General features: G+C 41.9%; 1 protein-coding gene and 1 non-coding gene across 3 annotated transcripts; one reads left to right on the top strand and one right to left on the bottom strand.

Moving 5' to 3' along the window:
- The first annotated feature begins 34 nt into the window (after positions 1 to 34).
- Positions 35 to 18,562, top strand: PCID2 (PCI domain containing 2). 2 transcript variants are annotated; one of them, XM_019484970.2, is made up of 14 exons: positions 35 to 55; positions 2,757 to 2,846; positions 4,751 to 4,824; positions 6,179 to 6,244; positions 6,765 to 6,806; positions 7,820 to 7,874; positions 9,934 to 10,037; positions 11,137 to 11,212; positions 11,329 to 11,470; positions 14,179 to 14,279; positions 16,278 to 16,351; positions 16,501 to 16,626; positions 16,809 to 16,932; positions 17,657 to 18,562. In XM_019484970.2, exons 1-14 carry the CDS (start codon positions 50 to 52, stop codon positions 17,744 to 17,746), a joined length of 1,170 nt encoding a protein of 389 aa, XP_019340515.1. In that variant the 5' UTR covers positions 35 to 49; the 3' UTR covers positions 17,747 to 18,562. The 2 variants fall into 2 exon arrangements, with proteins under 2 accessions (XP_019340515.1, XP_006272539.1); XM_006272477.4 differs by lacking the exon at positions 35 to 55 and adding an exon at positions 481 to 608.
- Positions 3,194 to 3,280, bottom strand: LOC132248028 (small nucleolar RNA R24). Its single transcript, XR_009459383.1, has one exon. It is a non-coding gene; the product is annotated as a small nucleolar RNA R24 (small nucleolar RNA).
- Positions 18,563 to 18,869: the final 307 nt, after the last annotated feature.

The raw sequence follows: 18,869 nt of genomic DNA on the forward strand, positions 1-18,869 counted from the left end.
GGCTAGCTCGCGCTGGGGGGCAACGGACGTGTCCCCAGATGTGGTGCAGATGTTTGTGAGCGTTGTACTTCTACGGGCGGGGGGCTGGGCTCGGGGACCTGTAGCACAGCTGGAGACCCCCGTGTTCCCGGGCCCCGCCCCCATGGCCCTAAGGAAGCCCCGCCCCCGGCCCCAGCGCGTGGAGCAACAAGCCCCGCCTCCCGCGGATGTAAAGGAAGGGGGGGGGCGGGGAGCCAGCGCTGCCCTTTCAACGAAAGAGAAGCAGGGGCGGGGGGCGGAGCTAACTCCTGTAGCCAGGTGGGCCTGGCGTAGATCACGTGGCTCCCGCGACTGGCCTGTCAGCGCGGGGAGGTGGGCCGCTCGGCTGGAGTAAGCGCCAGCATTGTTTGGCCCCGCCCCCTCCTTGCCCCACCCACACGTGACGGAGTACGGGGCGCACCAGGGGAAGGAAGAGGGATGAGGGTGGAAGTCACGTGAAGGGGGTGGGCTTTCGTTGTGTCCTGGGAGCTGGGGGTGCGCGGCGGAGCTGGGAGGAGCCGGCGTCTCACGGGGCGGCCTCTCCAGCCCGGCGCATGGCGCACATCACCATCAACCAGTACCTGCAGCAGGTAGGTGGGCGGCCGGCGGGCATTCGTCCTCCCTGTCCCGCATGTCTGCTCGGGCACCCCGTATACACCCACCCAACACACACGTATGCACATACCCAGTGTACACGCATGTGCACATGCATACACCCACTACACACACATCTGCACACCCAATACATACATGCACACACGCATCCCCAGTATGCACATGCATATACCCACTACACACACACATACATGCACACCATACCCAGTATATATGCACGCATATGCCCACTACATTCCTTAGAGTCTTAGACCAGCAGAGGCTCCCTATGTCCGACTAAGACTGACTGTGCCTGAAAGCTTGCAAAGAACTTTTTTCCAGCTACTCAGTTGGTCTAATAAAAGATATCACATCTACTCGAAGAACCTTGCTCGTCTATGTCCTTAGATCAACGTGGCTACAACCAGCAACTCAGATACCCACTATACACGCATGCATGCGCACATACACATGCAGTATACACACCTGCACATACATGCACCCACACACACCCAATATGTGCACACGTGCATGCAAACACATGCACATGCATACACCCAGTACACACATGTACATATGGAGCCCCTTTGAAGTCTTCCTGAGGGGTGGTGGATGTATTAATGCAGGGGTGTCAAATTTGCCTGGTCTCATGGGCCACAGATGTACACAGGAGTAGTCCGTGGGCCACATGAACAGCACAGGGCTGGATCAGACCCCCCCCCCCCAACATGCTTTTGTATTCTGAAGCTTCTATATTTAATTTGTATTGTTAAACATTAATAACATTCAGATACATTTAAGAGACATGATTCCCTGCACTTAAAATATCCTCCATTTCAGGAAAATAAATAATATAATGAAAATTAATAGTGTATCTTTATTCTTGGAAGTGTAAGTGAAATTGTTAAAGACATTTTAGAAACTTTGTACACCTATCATCCAAAGACAATGATGATATAACATTGTTTTGTAAGATCTCTGGTTTACTTTGATCTTTGTAAGCAAGGAGAAAAAAGGTGGTGACAGTGTTGGTCATCCACATCATTCACAGAATTTCAATATGTATTTTCTGGACTTAAGTTATTTGGAAGTAATGCATGAAAAACTAATTTTTGAAAAGTCATTGACAAGAATGTATATGCATCTGCAGGAAAGTGGCTTTATTTGATATGTGGGAAAAGGTGGCTAAGTCTAGAACTTATTCATAGTTGTTAGGGTTAGTAGGGACTTCAATAGATCATAGAGTCCGACCCCCTGCCCTGGGCAGGAAAGAGTGCTGGGGTCATATGACTCTAGCCAGGTGCTTGTCCAGTCTCCTCTTAAAGACCCTCAAGGTAGAGGAGAGCACCACCTCCCTTGGAAGCCCATTCCAGATTCTGGCAACACTTACTGTGAAGAAATTCTTCCTAATGTCCAACCTAATTCTGCTTTCTGTCAGTTTGTGGCCGTTGTTCCGAGTTATTCCAGGGGGTGGGTGCCCTGGTAAACAGAGCATCTCCTGTTTCTTGCTGCCCCCCGCCCAGCTGGTGAATTTGTAAACGGCCACATGATCACCTCTCAGCCTTCTCTTGCAGCGGCTGAAGAGATTCAGGTCCCTCAGTCTCCTCATCGGGCCTTACCTACAGGCCCCTAACCATAAGAGTGGCCCTCCTCTGGACCCTCTCAGGGTTATCCACATCCCTCTTGAAGTGCGGTGCCCAAAACTGGACACAGTACTCCAGCTGTGGTCTGACCAGTGTCGTGTAGAGGGGAAATATCACCTCCCTGGACATGTTCATGATGCACCTGCTAATGCATGATAAGAGCGTGGTTAGCTTTACTGTTTACTTCGTCACACCGAAGGCTCATGTTCATCTTGGAGTCAACAATGACTCCGAGATCCCTTTCTGCTGCTGTGCTGCTGCGAATGTCCTCCCCTACCCTATAGGTGTGTTGATGATTCCTTCTCCCTAGATGCAGCACTTTGCACTTGTCTTTGTTGAACTGCATCCTATTCTTTTCTGCCCAATTTTCCAACCTGTTCAGGTCCGTCTGGATTTGATCCCTTCCCACCAGTGTGTTTACCGTAGCCCATAATTTTGTGTCATTCCTTGCAGTTGTTTTCTTTTTTTTCTATTTTTTTTACTTTTACCTGTCTTATTTAGGTACAAGAGGCCATTGATACCAGAGATGGACTTTTTTGTGCAGAACTAGTATCATTTAAGCATCCTCATGTTGCAAACCCTAGACTTCAGGTAAGGAAATTCGTTACCTTGCCAAATCGCAGTCCCAAATCCTGCAATATTCTTTGTGTGGGGGAGTACATTTTCATCGACTTTGGAGAGGCTCTTAATGGATATGAGATTTTTCTCATTTGGATATGATTTCTTGATGCAAATAGGAAATCCATGTTAGATGAAGTAATGTCCACAGAGAGGAACGGCAAGGATAATAAATAAGCACAAAAAATTAAAAAGGCACAAACCTACAAAAAAAACCTCTCATACCTGAGAAAGGAGAATGTAGCTAGGATGTAATCTGGGGGGAAAAAGTTGTCTACTGTTATGTAAAGCCCTACAGAATTTAAAAGTGAGAAACCAAGACTGTTCAGAAGAAAAGTACAACAATTTCATTTATAAAACATTTAACTATCAGATAGACTTCATTTGTGTGAGCTCCTCACTACAGTTCCTTAGGAATATTTAAAGTATCTTTATTAATAGTCTGTAAAACCTTTCCTTTTGTGGGTCACTGTGTAAATTTTAAAACTGCAGTTAGCCAGATATGTGGCCAGAAGAACATTGCCCTGTATCCCATTAGCAATAAGATGCATTCATCATTCTTTTCCTCGCTACATAATAACCTAAAAAATATACAATGGTTTCTAGAAGAATACAGTGAAATGTAGATTGTAAGATACATGTCCCCAGCCTATGTTTTTCTCTCTTCCTTTTTTTCCCACCTGCCTTGTCTCATTTTACCTTGCCTTCTTCCCTGAAAAATATCTTTTTAATGATCCAAAGCAGTGGCTCTTTCTGGTTTTGTGTTTTTCTGTCCCTTCTCACATTTTCAACTCTTCAGCTTTCTCCGTGACATGCTTCTTCCCCTTCTTCCCCAATACTTTACCATAGGGGTGGGTAGTTATTTGGGCCAGAGCCACTGAGAGAGTATTGGTGATCTGTTGAGGACTGGTTTAACGTCCCCTCATACCCCAGCTCACCAGAACTCCCTCAGTGGCTCTGCCCTGGAGCTGGCCCCACACAGTTGCTGCCCAGTGAGAGTAGTCTGGGATCCATGGGTGCAGGGCAGGGTGTGCTTGGCCAGGCAGGTGGGATGGTGCCGTGGGTGGGTGGGGGGCAGGATCTGGGAGCGGGATGGGCAGCTGGAGCTGGGATTGGAAGGTGGTAACACTGCAGGGCTGGAGCTGTGCTCCACGCCCTACATGCCTCTGCATGTCGTGAGGATGGACCATGACTCTGCCCCAAGCCCTGGCCCCATACTACCACTGCGCTGTGATCCTAATCCAAGCCCTGGCCTTGGCGTCAGCTGCATGTTCTGCTCCTGGATGCCACTCCCCACCTGCCTGTGGCCCCATCCCATCCACCTGCCAAACATGCCCTGCCTGCATGGGCCTGAGCTGGTCTACATGAGACCCCACCTGCATGCTCCATCTGGTACCTCCAGTGGTGGGTGCGGGGCGGATGGGCCATGGTGCCTATGTGCGGCAGTAGAGACTGACCCACCACCAGCTGGAAGGTGGGCCAGTGGCAGCTGGAAGGAGTTGTGGAGGCTGCTGGGAAGGGAGTCCAGCCACTGTGCCCCACTCCAGCCCTGCTGTGCACTCTGGGGACAGTGAGACTGGCCACGCCACGGCCTGGAATGCACCCTGCGCATGGGCTGGGCAGGTGGGACACACTGCAGGTCAGATCCAGCCCACGGGCCATAATTTGCTCACCCCTGCTTTACCATCTATTCTTCCTGAGTTTTTACTTCTCCTTTCTAAGGATCTTCTGAGGTTCTGATGCCAAATGAAAGTTTGTATGTAGAAAAATACCATTATGTAAAATAATTCTTGATAAAATATGCCTATGGCTTTCTATTTTTGGTTTACCTTACCTTACACTTTAATGCTTTGTTGATTTATTTATTCTATATCTAGCTTCCATCTCCAGAGGAGAAATGTCAACAAGTTCTGGAACCACCCTATGATGAAATGTTTGCTGCTCACTTAAGGTAAAGGTGAATTGAGAATGAGAAAGTTTGAATTTGGATGCATTTAAAGGAAGGCATTGAATTTTTCTCTGAATTGATCAGACTTATTTGAAGTGGCACTGTCAGCCTCTTTGGTCTGAAAATGTTTTTCATACTCTTGTTACAGTAACCCCTAAAATTGCAACAGATAAAATATCCCAGACAGTATTTACTGATTTTCTGTTTTTAATTGTATTTTCTAGTCTTAACAGCATATGTATATAGTCACTTTCATATCCTTTTATTTATACTGATCGTCGCTCTCCTTTTCCAGGCCCCAGAAGAGGGTACTTGCTTGTAATAGTAACAGCAGTGATGAAAGTGGACAGGCAGTAAACAGCAGGGAAAAGAAATATTTCATAGAAATAGGAAGAGGTAGTTATAAAACTATAAAAATTAGTCAGGCCACTCTCTTGGACCCAAAATAATTTTGCTGAGTGTTTATATTTTGGGGTTTTTTGCATTTACTAGAAGTCCAGTTGACTGTATCATTTTACTATTTGATGTCATTCATTTCAGTAACTTGGTAAATTTTCCTTTTTAGGTTGTTTTGAATGGCAATTGTAGAAAATTTAATTTAAAACTGGGGTGGGAGGTTAGTGGCATTTAAAGCCCAGGGGCCAGGAATGGCGGCAGGGATAACTTCTCCAGCCCCAATTCCCAGCCCCCTTGGGCTTTGCCACTGTTCAACTGGGAGCTGAGGGTGGAGACTGCAAAGGGAAGCTAGCAGGGGCTGGGAATGGGTCTTGAGGACAGCCTCCCTGCTCTGTTCCCACACTGTTCACCTGGGTGGCCAGGGCAGCATTTAAAACCCAGCAGCTGGGAGCTAAGGTGGGGACTTGGGGGGGTCCAGTTCCAGACACACCTGCCCCCCCTTGTTGCACTCATCCTGGTGAACCAGAAGAATGGCCTCCAATCCTGTCCTGCCAATCAGCTTGTGGGACAGGGGAAAGGGTCCCCAAACGGCTGGCTGTCAAGGAGTCAATGTTCTCCTTCCCTCCCTCTTCCTTGGAGGGAGGGAGTGAGGGAAAGCAGAGAACTGTGGGATACTGGGTGTCCTCAACACCTGATAGACGTGCACAGCCATTCCACTGTGTGTGAAAGGGGAGAGTTCTCACCGGTTGCAAGAGGTAAACTTTCCTGCAGAAGAGACATTTCCTTCTGCAAGAAAGCCCCTGAATGGCTGTATGGTGCTTTTGTGCCTGGAGAAAGGCTTTTCTCCTGACACAAATGTCATGGCTGTACTGCAGCCTATATTATTGGTTTCACCAAGAAGCAAAAGGAACAATCTTTAAAATGTGTCTTTCCTGATGCTTTTCTTTTTTCCTTTTGACAGATGTACTTATGCAGTGGGAAACCATGACTTCATTGAAGCATACAAGTGCCAAACCGTTATTGTCCAATATCCTTTTCTATCAGTCCTCTGTTTTGTATCTAGGATAATTCCATATTTATTTGAGAAATGGAAAATCATCCTGATAATTTAGAAGATGCAAATACAGTTTTATTTCAGAATATTTCAATTATATAAACTTAAACAGTGAAACATAAATAAGTACTTTCCCTTCTCTGTACGTCATGCTTTCCAAGCCAGAAGATTACTAAAATATACAGGGGCCTCCTAAGAGCATTTATATAGACCCTAAATCCCCACTGTATCAAGGTGATGATGTTACTGCAGGGAACTGCTATCTCGAGCCTCCCCAGCTTCATACCTGTGCTTCTGTAGAGTCAGAAAGGAGGGAACAAGCAGCAGAGCTGCCCCTCCTTCCTCTCTCTCATGTCCCTGAATCCTGATCCCACACCTACTCTGTTTTTAACTGTTGTCCATTTCCCAAAACTAGAGCATAGAATACAGTGTCTTTATTTGTGCTGTTTAAGTTTGCAAACTGTACTGTGTTAAGTTCTCCTAAATACAACACATCATTCCTGCGAGCATTTCAGGCACATAAAGAAGAAAACTGGTAAGTATTTCACAACAAGCATTAGTGGCCAGACAGATTGTTATTAGCTCATCATAAAATTTTGCCATAATTCAATTAAGGTATTGATATAAAAAAACTTTAATTTATAGTTATGCTTCATCTGCATTTTTATGCACAGCAGTTATTTATATGTGGTATGTGACTCATGGGGCCCCTCTAGATGTTTACGTAAAGGCATTGTAGGATCTGATGTATGATCCGCACAATCACGCATCCTGCCATGCCACACGTGATAGTGGGATCCAGCATCAGATCCTATCATGCCTTATTGCTGGTGCGGGTAGAGTCTGGGATCACCATTGTGGGTTCCCCCTGCACGGGCAAGTAGCAAGCTTCTGCAGCTGTGAGTCCTGTAGCGCCAAAATCTGAGCCATGGCAGCGCTGCACAGCAGTCAAGACGGAGAGTCTTGCAGCTGTGGACTCTCTGTCCCGACAGTGTCCCATAGGTGGGGAGGCCCTGCTATACGTGCAAATTAGATATGGATAGAAACCAGTTATAAAGTTATTGACATTTTCCAGCTTTAACTTTATTTCTGTTTGGATTTTTTTTTATGGCATGATAGTTACTTTGCACATGTAGCTGATCTGAATTAATTGCACAGTTAACCAGTTAATTGTATAATACATATAATGTGTAAAGGGGGGGTGCATAATATAAGCCAGAAATTATCTTTTTGTAAAAACCCAATATTCTAAATTAAATTATATGTAGTGCATTTATTTTGTTTTCCTTAAACAAGCTACTGAATGCAAAATGATATTCATTGGAGACTTAAATTGTGGAGCAGATTTTTTAAATGTATTTTTCATTCACTATAGAGATTTATGATATGTCGGCCTTCTAAAGAAACTTTCCTCTTTCTAGAGACTTCCATAGGGAAAGAAAAGTGAGATGTTTATGGAGATGTATAAACACCAGTTAGTTTAAAAAATATGCAGATGTTATGGTTTTGTTGCAAGAGAGGTTCAGTTAACTGCCTTTGTTTCTCTAGGGCTTTGCCCATTATGTATGCTGTAGCACTTGACCTTCGAATTTTTGCTAATAATGTAAGTAGATGTAAAACATACAGTTACCATTTCATGAACTTCATCCGTTCATAAGAAATTTAAGTGGCTTAAATATTGTAAACTTCATCATTCAGCCTAATTTTACTTAATTTTTTTGGAATTGTGTGTTAATAAAACGATGCATGCTTATAATCTCACCCTGTATGAAATTCAGTAGATATTATTACAAACGTAGATTGCTCACTCTGTCCCCCTCCTATGGTTGGCCCTGAAGTAGAGAGGTGCCGAGAACTTGAAGGACATGGAAGTCAAGTCTTGATTTATGGTTCTAAAGACTTCTGTTTGGCTGATTTTTCAGCTTCACTAGTTATTCTATTCTTGGCCCCTTGATTAAGGTAGAATTTTCTTTTACATTAGTTGGAATTTCAAAGGGACCCATGTCACAAACCCATCCTTGGGGTAGCCCCAGAGCCCTGAGTTTCTCCTTGCTTCCTGTCCCAAAGAACAAACCAAGGTTTGTCTCTGGGTGTGGCACAACAGATTGAGGAGGGAACAGGCAACATGGTGATAGGTAGGGAAGGAAGCAGAAATCAGAGCAGCAGATCGGACAGGAAGCAGGAATCAGAGTGGCACTATAGGAGTGTGCAGGGTTGTTTGTGGCATGCCTGTCAAAAATGTTGGCCCCCACTGGACTTAGAAATGCTTTGAACCAAATAGTATTTTCTTGTACTTCTTATTGTGACCTCATTCACTTTGAGACTCTAAACTTGATATTCCAAGTTGTGTGCTTGTACCCAGAGATTACCTGTAGAAACCTGATTTGGGCTAACTTGGACAGGGAATTTTGATTTACTGTATTGACGTTTTTTCATTATGAGAGCCAAAGAGTACTGGAATAGTTGCAGCTTCAGTAACAAGGATATCCCTCCATCAGCACTGGGTTTACCTTTTGGGAGTCCCCAGACAAACGTTAATTTGTGGGCTTCTTTTTTTAATTTTATTAGACAACTTAAAAACTAAAATGGATGCATCACTGTAATGATTTTTCAACTGCCCTAACACAGCCCTAAATCTCCATTTTTTTTTTTAATGTATTCGTTGTTATGATAGTCACAAAGCACATAGGTCAGGGGATCAAACTCCTTCCTCCTAGCCAATCTAGTCCAGACCGTGGGGCTCCTTGCAGGTCAGGTTTGGATGTGGTAGTGGTAGTGTGAAGGTTAACAAGAGTTGTTGCTTACTCTCTGCTGTTGTCATGCATCACCAGTGGGGCTCCAGACCCCAAACTTAGTGGTAGGCTCTGCCCCCAAATTTCCATTCTGTTTGGGAGTCCTGTGGGCCAGATGACACGGCTCTCAACCATGTTTTACACCCTTAATAGAGGCAAATCCCAGTCCATATTGGGACCAGTTGTTTCCTTTCATTTTATCCTTGTTCCTGGGTAGAGGCCTACATTAATCAATATACAACTTTTAGACCTCTTCAGTCTCAGTATTGCCAGCTTTCGTGATTTTTATTTTCAGCATTGGCATATAAGTGATGTTTCTTAAAGCTTCAGCTTCTAGAACCATATGATTGCCTGAAGGATCACAGTAGTGCTATAAAGGTTTCTTAATTTCAAAAAAAGTATCATATTAAAATGTCACAGTTTTAAGCTTAGCTAATCAAAGCATAACCTGTCAGTTAAAGCTGTTAAAGCCATCCTTTTTTTTTTTTCTCCGAAGTAAGATATTCAGAATTTTAAGGAGATAACTTTTGTAACACAGAATTAAAGTATGTCCAGGGATGCTGGTTTTTGCTGATTAAAAAAAAAAAAAATCTATCTACCTATCTATTTACAGTAGAGGCGCTTCATTTTAATCATGGAAAAATGTGGATTTTGAGATACTTTTTTAACCTGAAAATTGGGGATATTTTTTAACAGAGAAAACCAGGATCCCTGGTTATGTCACTTGCAGGATTTTGGGGTGGCAGAAGTGACAAATTTACCACTTATTTTACTTACCAAGATAAGTGTTTAAAACACTAACCTTTTGTTTTGAACACAATGAACCTGGAAGTAGGAATACACTGTATGTTTCTCATCTCGTCATGCTAGGCAGATCAACAGTTGGTGAAGAAAGGAAAAAGCAAAGTTGGCGACATGCTGGAAAAAGCAGCAGAATTGCTGATGAGCTGTTTTCGAGTCTGTGCTAGTGACACGTGAGTGAAAGATCCTTCCTAGATTGCACACTGAATCATTTAAAAAGTAAATACATTTCCAATTTGCAAAGCATAAGTATTAATTTATTTCCATTAAGTCAATATCTGAGTCAGCACAGTCACCCCTGTGGCTTGGATTTTTTTCTTTTGTTCAGTTCCCTTGTGATTTACTATAGGGGTGGCTTCTCTCTTTCTGGCATTTTTAGCATGTGTTGGAGAGAGAGCTTGATTTTTTTTTCCTTGGCTCCTAAAGCAGACCACTAATTCTTTCCTGCCCTGTTCTGTTCTAGAGTTTGTGTACCCTATTACTTAGGGATGTGAAAGAAGTAGTCTTGCCTCAGTCTTCAGTTTTCCACTCTTACAATTTTAACACTTTTAACCTGGGGAAAAGATTTCTTTGCTGTTTTTTCCTTGCTTCTCATATTTCAGGCAACTAGAATTCTCAGGTACATGCTGCCTATAGGTGTGCAGAATACTCTTTGCAGGGGGTCACCGTATTGTCATCAACTTGGACAATATTACTATCCACAGGCACTTAAAATTGCTGCCCCCTCTCTCTTATCAGTCTTAAAACCAACGCATCCTCTTAAATATATCTCTTTACTTGCCCACTTCCAGCAAATACCCATAGTCAGTTCTTCAAAAACGTGGTCAAAGGCATGACCCTAATTCCAATTTGTGTATATTTTAAGTACAAATAAATAACAAAGAAGCTGTGAACGGACTTAAGGTTGTTCACTGAAATGAGTTTGGGTGTCTGGTTGTGTAGATTGTTGGTGTTTATATGTTGGATGTGATGGAGCCTTAAGGTACAGTTTTTGCACTTGGTAAAGATACTATTGCTGTCTTCCTTGACAATATCCTTGTAATGGTGTTGATAGAGAATACAGTTGAGCAAAACTTAAAGATGGCAAAGATCCTAAGTTTGAAAGGGCACCCTGTTTTGATGGTGTTGTATGGTTTAATATATGAGACTTTCATTTTGACTATGCTACTGGTTTAAGAACACTTCCTCACAAATATACACAAAGGGTCCCCTGAAGCAAAATCATATCTTCACGAAATGTTCCTTTGTATTGCTTTTTATCTCTTGTAACAGCCGAGCTGGCATTGAAGACTCCAAAAAGTGGGGCATGTTGTTCCTGGTGAATCAGCTGTTTAAAATTTATTTTAAGGTATGAACCAAATCTAATTACCTGGTTTTCTTTACATTTCATATTCTAAATCAAGTCCACATTTATCCATTGGTGCCACATTAGTGTGTCTTTCAAACATGTAACTCTCTTCACAGATCAACAAACTTCATCTATGTAAACCATTAATTAGAGCAATCGACAGCTCAAATCTGAAAGATGAATATACAATGGCACAGAGAGTTACATACAGATATTACGTTGGACGCAAGGCCATGTTTGACAGTGATTTTAAGCAAGGTACTGTATGTCAGCAGGGCAGATTTATACTCTGACTGCTGGGACTGAAATCCAGCTGACATGTTTTGTGTGCGAGTCAAAACCTGTTGTGGAAGGAACAGTTGTTCCATTAGCATAACTTACATTTGGTGAGTACAAAAAAACATCCAAAAGGATTTACTGCAGGCTGAGCCTGATTTGGGTAGGGATTGCATTACACTTCTAACTGCAATGTCCACTCAGTTCTAAAATATCTGTCTCTGGTGTCTTTTTTTAGTTATCTTGGTATATTTTATACACATACGCGCTACAATACATATTTTTCAGTATGAGTATTCAGCAAGATAAGGACATTTGGTCCTCAGTTCCTGCATAGAACTGATCAACTGAAAAAAAAAGAATCTCTGAAATGTTAGAAGTGTAAACTTCTTTTAAAAACAAGTTTAATCATTTTATGAAGCTTTTTAATTTCAGGGAAAAATATACTTATTCATGGATATAAAACTTCAGTGGTGGCAGTGCAGACATTAGAAACAGTCCCAGTGTCAGCACTGTAGTCCCCTGAGAACTAGAAAAGAAATCTAATTATATCTAGAGAAATACAGGAAGCAACAAGTAGCAAAAACTATGGTGGCAAAAGTAGGTTTTAGCCTCCTAACTCATAACTTTGGATTTTCTGCGTGTACGAGTGGTCACAGTGACTCCATATTTTTGCTGAACTGGGACTAATTTGTTAACTACTTTTTCAGTTTTAATGGTTATATGTAAGGCAGTTTTTATTTTAAAAGTGACTTTAACATAAGTGTCTTAGAAACTGGGCATATCATAATGTTACTATTTTTAAGTCTTAGGTTACTCTAACTTACATAGTACTTTATACTAGTTTTCTTCAAGTAGAATAATATTTCTCATATTCCTAGTCACCACATTATGAGCTGTAGATGAATCCTTATAATCCTTCTTGTGTGATATTTATATAAAAATGCTTCTGTACTTCATTGATACCCCTCCTTTACCCCTCTGCTCACATAGCATAGTACAAGAAGCCAAAAAGAAAGCGTGAACATAGATATTTCGGTTTCTGGTCTTAGAGCAGACAAACTGTGTTTTTTGTCCTCCCTAGCAGCAAAAAACCATTAAAGCATTTATTTTGCAGTGTCACTCTTACCACTCGAACACTTCTGCAGATATTTACAGGCACACATTGTATGTTACATGACTCCTTTTGGTTTGAAAAACCCTAACATTTATTTTGGAAAAAGTTTACGGCATGTAAAAAATATATTATCTTGAAGTTCTCATCTTCTGTAGCACAGTAATTCTACTGAATTGACATGGAAATCTCTTTTATAATGTGGTTTGATTGTCCAGCTACCCCATCCAAAATATACCAATACAGCCTTAGTGACCTTTTAAATAGAGATCTTGTTTTTATTGTAATTTCCTGTCTAATGAATGAATTGATCCTTATTGCATTTATGTGTTTGTTACTGTGCAATTTTGCCTGACAGTTCCTGTGTGAATGCTTTTAAGTTATTAAAATATGAGAGAAATCTTTTGACAGGCTCAAATCACAGGCCGCGTCCACACAAGCAGGGGTGTGCATTTGCAGCAGCACTTTGGGTTACCATATGTCTGGGTTTTCCTGGACATGTCTTCTTTTTTGGCCCCCTGTCCTCATGTCTGGGTGAATTCTTAAAATGCAAGCAAATGTCCAGGTTTTTACTTTGCCTCTGCTTTTCCCGGGCATGAGCAGCTTGGATGCTTGGGGCTGGGAGCAGCGGGCAAAGTGATCGGCTGTCAGGCATCATGGGCTGTGTGTGGGCCCCAGCAAGCTGGTCCCAAGGGGATGAAGGTGGCTGTGGGTGGACATTGAAGGGTACCCACAGGTCTGGGGGTCAGTGGCTTAGGAGTGAGGGACAGAGGCAGGACACCTGCATATCACTGCCTCTCCCCCACAATCCCCTCTTCTGCTCTCCTCCCAGCCCCTCCACTCCCACCCTGCTCCTCCCCCCTACATATGTCCTCTTTTTTGATCCTGGAAATACAGTAACCCAAGGCTGCCAGCATAAATAGCGGCACAGAATTGTGCCTCTACTTTGTGCCACAGTGCATACTCCTGCCTGTGTGCTTTGCAGCAGGACACATTGTTCTGCTGCTCCATCTGCTGCAGGGTGGGGGCTGCCTGGGGCATAGGGTGCCTCAGTGTGGGGGTCACTGGTCTGCTTGCTCCCCCATCTCCACATACTGTGGGGTCCCTGCAGCGAGGTACCCTCAGTTGCTCCCTGAGTGGCTTGAGCACAGTGTGGCTCCAGACTGGGAAACAGGCAGCTCTGGGTTGGCTGCTCCCCCATCTCCACGTGCTTTAGTGTGGGGGCTTCGCTGCTCGGGGAATGGCTGGCTGTGGCCCTGGGCTGCCTGCTCCCCCCTCTCCACATTTGCCCTGATGCACGTTTGTCCAAGGTTGTTTTTTTTGATACTGGGAAGTCCCAGTAGCAAATTTTGTCCTGGCACTGCAAATTAGCAGCACCGGACATGGTTTAATGTGCAACGCATGTGGTTTGTTGTACTGCAAAAGCAGTTTGTGGTGCCACAAACTGCATGTGCCTGCATGTCTGGATCCAGTTATAGGGTCAGAATGAACCTAGTATTAAAGTCCCTGTTTAACCAGTTTTTGTCATTGGTCCTTGTTACCAGAAGCTTTTCTGATCTCCTTTCTGTGTTTGCAGCTGAGGAATATCTGTCGTTTGCCTTTGAGCACTGTCACCGCTCAAGTCAGAAAAACAAAAGGATGATTTTGATTTACCTGCTGCCCGTAAAAATGCTGTTGGTGAGTGCCTTTTATTCTTGGCTTCCAAATAGTTTGCTGTGAGACAGAACATGGTGCACAGCATAGCATTGAGTGTCTTGCCTAGTTTGTATTGGAAGCTGTATGGGACCTTATTCAGGTGCAGGAGTTAGCTTGTGTAGGGTGTATTGCAGACCTGAGGCTTGGAAACATGGTCTGTCAGGCTCCTATATGACACTGCAGAATTAGCATTTAGATGCAAAAAAGAGGGGGTCATAAAATTTAAATTTTAAATTATCTTCTTAATAGCATATTTTTTCACACAACTTGTAGGGAGTAAATTATATTCCTAGCTCCACAGCAACAAAGATATCGGTATCAAAGTAACTGGTGGTCTTACAGTGTATTAAGAGCAGGGTAGGATTGTGAGGGGGGGGAAAATACCTCCCCAAAAGGGTACAGCACCACTGCTGTACCACACTGCAGTACCGTACCATACCATAGCAGTTCCCTCTGACACTACAGGGAGAGGAAATGCAGATCCTTCTCTTTGTTAATTGTGCATTGCAAAGTGGGAATCACACTTGAGTTGGTCTGCAGCCTGAAAGGGGAGAATTCCTTCCTTTATGCTTCTCCCATATGTCAAACATACAACTGCAAGAGATGGGTACTGGAGGAGTTGTCAGGCAAAGCACCTCAGTCCTGGTTTCTCAATGTGTACTAACCTGTAGGCTCTCTCGAGCAGTCATAACATAAAATATGAGATCATGTGGAATGGGAACTGGGATGGAGATGCAAAACCCCTCACGGCCTTTAGTAGAAATCCACTGTTTTTTTGTAACCATGTATTTTAGTCTTGAGTTGCTGTCTTTGCTAATCTAAAGGAATTTTGGTCTATGGGAAACCCTGAAGAAGACTGACAACTGTCAAGGCATTGGCAAATTTGTTATAAGCTTCCAAACTTTAAAACATATTTAAAATATATTAAAATAGCATAAGTGACTTTTTGTTTCTACCTGGTTGTTGGTAAACATGAAACATAGAGCTCTTTTTCTCAGCCAATTATCTAACCAATAAAGGGGCTACCAGTGGCATACCATTGAGCACCCTGGTACCTAAATTTAAACTCTGACTGAGTTGATGTGCAATATAATCTCTGTTGTGCAATCTTATATTTTTACTTATGTGACAGAGAGAAATTCCTTTTTGATATTGTATATGGTCCAAAATCTTCTGTGACCTAACACAATGAAAACATTCGTGTCAAATAAACATATTTTAAGAACAGAAATTAAAATTTCCCACTGTTAATTTTTAAGGAAAAAATACCTGTTATAGACACAGATTGCCCCTTAACTGAGCTGTGACACAGTTGACATGATTTGTGGCATTCATCTTCTAACACAACATCTTGTTTGCAGACTGGTGGTGCAACTTAAGTATAGAATTTGTAACAGCTTAAGTCATATGAAAGGTGATCTAGGGCTGGGGTAGGCGACCCACAGCATGGATACCAGAGTGTGGTACGCGAAGGCATTTTGGTTGGCACGCATGCCTCAGGGTGGATGGAAGAGAATGGGCTGAGGCTATGTTGCCACAATAAGGATCCGGCCCCTTGCAGTTCCCCCACTGTCCACCCCTGGCATGCCAGCATCTCGAAGGAGTGGGAGCATGCCAGGGGTGGAGAGTAGGGAAACCTGTTAAGTTGGAGTTGCAGGTGTTTTTGATGCTCTGTTCAAAAACATTGCCAACCCCATGTTTCTTGCATGTAATGGTGCATGTTTCTTGCATGTAATGGTGTGTTATAACAGTTTATACAATTTAGAAACAAAGTTTTAAAAAAGTAGAGGTGTGTAACATGTTATCCTTGGAGATGCAGTGTAATGGGGCCTTAAAATAGCTCCATTTACTTCCTTTTGTTTTTTGGGGGCAAAGCAAATAAACATTTGTATTTCTTCTTTTTAACAATGTTTTTATGTATTATTAATTGGAAATATTTTACTTTATTCTGGATAAATTTAAGCTTTGTTTACCTTTCAGGGCCATATGCCAGCAATTCAGCTTTTGAAAAAATATGACCTAATGCAGTTTGCTGAAGTAACTAAGGCTGTGAGGTATGGCATCTTACTGAATTGTGTGTTTTAGCTTAAAAAAGTATCACATAAAATATATTTATTGTGTGGGAAAAAAATGCAGATTGAGTTATAATGCTGAAGAAGCAAAATATCTGCCTTCTCATATTTTTATATTTCCATCCTTTTAGTGAAGGAAATCTTCTCTTACTGAATGATGCTCTCACAAAACATGAGACATTCTTCATTCGCTGTGGTATCTTCCTTATCCTTGAGAAGCTGAAAATCATCACCTACAGGAATCTCTTTAAGAAAGTGTAAGCAAAGTAAAAATTGCATTTTTGCAAATGTTATTTTTATGTGGTTTCTCTAGAGAACTGGATTAAATGTCCTTATTTTTTTCTGGCTCCAGGCAAAGTAAGTTAGCATGGAAGGACTTTTTTGCCCAGAAGCCAGCAGATTTAGTTGATTTTTGCTCCTTCTCTTTGTATTTTTTCAGATATTTGCTTCTCAAGACTCATCAGCTATCCCTAGATGCCTTTCTGGTTGCCCTGAAATACATGAAAGTGGAGGATGTTGATATTGATGAAGTGCAGTGTATTTTAGCCAATCTTATATTCATGGTATGTGTTCACCATTCATTGTTTGCCTTTGCAAACTGCAGTCAATATAAATGACTATACAGATTAGGGAAATTTTATTAAAGGAGGCTAACACAATAGCATAATTTACTTTGAACATTTTTTTTCTTGGGCCACCTGTGTCTTATTTGCATTTACTTGTCTGTTGTACTTACGTCTTTGTATATTTTCACTATAACAAAGGTGCTTATGTTCTAATTCTTGCCCTGCATGGAAAACAGTTAAGATTGCAACTGAATTTCTATTATAAATCCAGTCTTGCCCTTTTCTCTAAAATCCACAAATTCATGACTATAAGTCCTGAAGTTCAATAGCCAAGCTCTATTCATATGTTAGGGAAAAGAATAAATGGGTACAAAGAGGCCATGAATAAAATTAAGTTGAAAATTTGGAAGAGATTCCTACTTACCAGAGGAGTGAAATTCTGGAAGAGTCTTCCAGTAGGTGCAATGTTTTAAGGTGGAGTTCAGTAAGTGTATGAATGGAGTTACATGATATGCTGCCTGTGACCATCAGGGGAGTAAACAGGTGCATAAACAGTCCCATTTAAATCAATGAAATGTTAAAAGTTAATGGCACTGCTCAAATGCTCACAATTAAATACCACAAGTTAGAATTTGACTGGATCAAAACCTAAGGCAGATACTGAATGTGAATGTGTCACCAGCTTCCAGTACTAACATTTTTTTCTTTTTCCCTCTGTTAGGGTCACATTAAAGGATATATTTCTCATCAGCATCAGAAGCTTGTGGTTAGTAAGCAGAACCCATTCCCCCCGCTTTCTACGGTGTGTTGAGTCACTTGCATCTTAGGTACAGGGATATTCTTGGAAGACTCTCATTGTCCAGTAGAACTGTTTGTTCAGATTGCACAGTGTAAACTGTTAATCAACTGGTTATGTTCAGAACTAGAATACCGCAACTGTTGCATGGTTTCTTTGCCAGATTGACTGGGGTCTGCAAACTTGATAAAACCAGGGGAAAGCAATGCTCATGTTTTTAAAGTGTTAGAGTTTCTTTGGCCTCTTGGATAACTTGAAGCATCTTTTGCAGGAAAAGAAAACAAAGCATTCCCAATTCACTGCAAAAAATATTAAGAAACACTTTACAAGAATTTTTGTAAAAGCCAAACCTTTCTCAACTGTCACTTAGACTGATGCTATTGTAGGCTCCCGTAACTGTTTCCATGCCTATCTGTCACAACAAGTGTCTATCTTATGATGCTTTGTTAATCCATTCTTTGAGGAGGCAAACAAAGCTTTTTTACTTTTTTCAAGGCTTAATTCTCATTAAATTTAATTTTTTTGTTAATAATTTTGTTTTGAATACAACATGCTCTTTAAGTTGTCTCTGGAAATTAGAGATGATCCTGTTAAACACTGAACATCAGGAACTTCATTTTATCTCAGTGGGATTTAAAGAGAGCTGAGCAAATATGAGATGGTTGCTTCCTGCTGCTCAGAATTGAGCCTCTGGTAACTTCTTCAGTACTTGTTTGAGTTTTCTGCTCAAATAATGAATAAACATTTTGGTAATTCACTCACATTCCATTGTTGTTCATGCAGGTTATTTTTATAAAAATAATAAAACAAATGTGATATTTTTCTCTTTGAGATTTTATTCTTGTTTTTGAAAGGACTTTTAAAATATTGTCATAGGTTTCAATAAAATGACCATATTTACCCAAATCCAAGGTGACTTAAATTTAAAGATGATTCCCCCAATTATTTTTAGATTCTATGCATGGCAAGTTATACCTTTTGTTACATTTTCCATGTATAGAATCTAATTATTGGAGGGTTTTCTTAAATTTCTTTCCTTCCACTGCTGTGGCGGGGAAAGTAGCAGCAGGGAGGCAGGTAGCCTGACCCTTGTGCCTGCCCCCCCTGGTGCGACTCCCCCCACACCACTTGTGCCTCC

The sequence above is a fragment of the Alligator mississippiensis genome, chromosome 1, assembly GCF_030867095.1.
Source record: "Alligator mississippiensis isolate rAllMis1 chromosome 1, rAllMis1, whole genome shotgun sequence".
Lineage (NCBI taxonomy): Eukaryota > Metazoa > Chordata > Crocodylia > Alligatoridae > Alligator > Alligator mississippiensis.

Bases quoted from the DNA above. Each gene is read 5' to 3' on its own strand.
- PCID2 (XM_006272477.4), top strand. From the start codon at position 573: ATGGCGCACATCACCATCAACCAGTACCTGCAGCAG. The intron at 11,213-11,328 runs GTATGAACCAAA...CTCTCTTCACAG, and splicing joins TGTTTAAAATTTATTTTAAG to ATCAACAAACTTCATCTATG. The intron at 14,280-16,277 runs GTGAGTGCCTTT...TTTACCTTTCAG, and splicing joins TGCCCGTAAAAATGCTGTTG to GGCCATATGCCAGCAATTCA.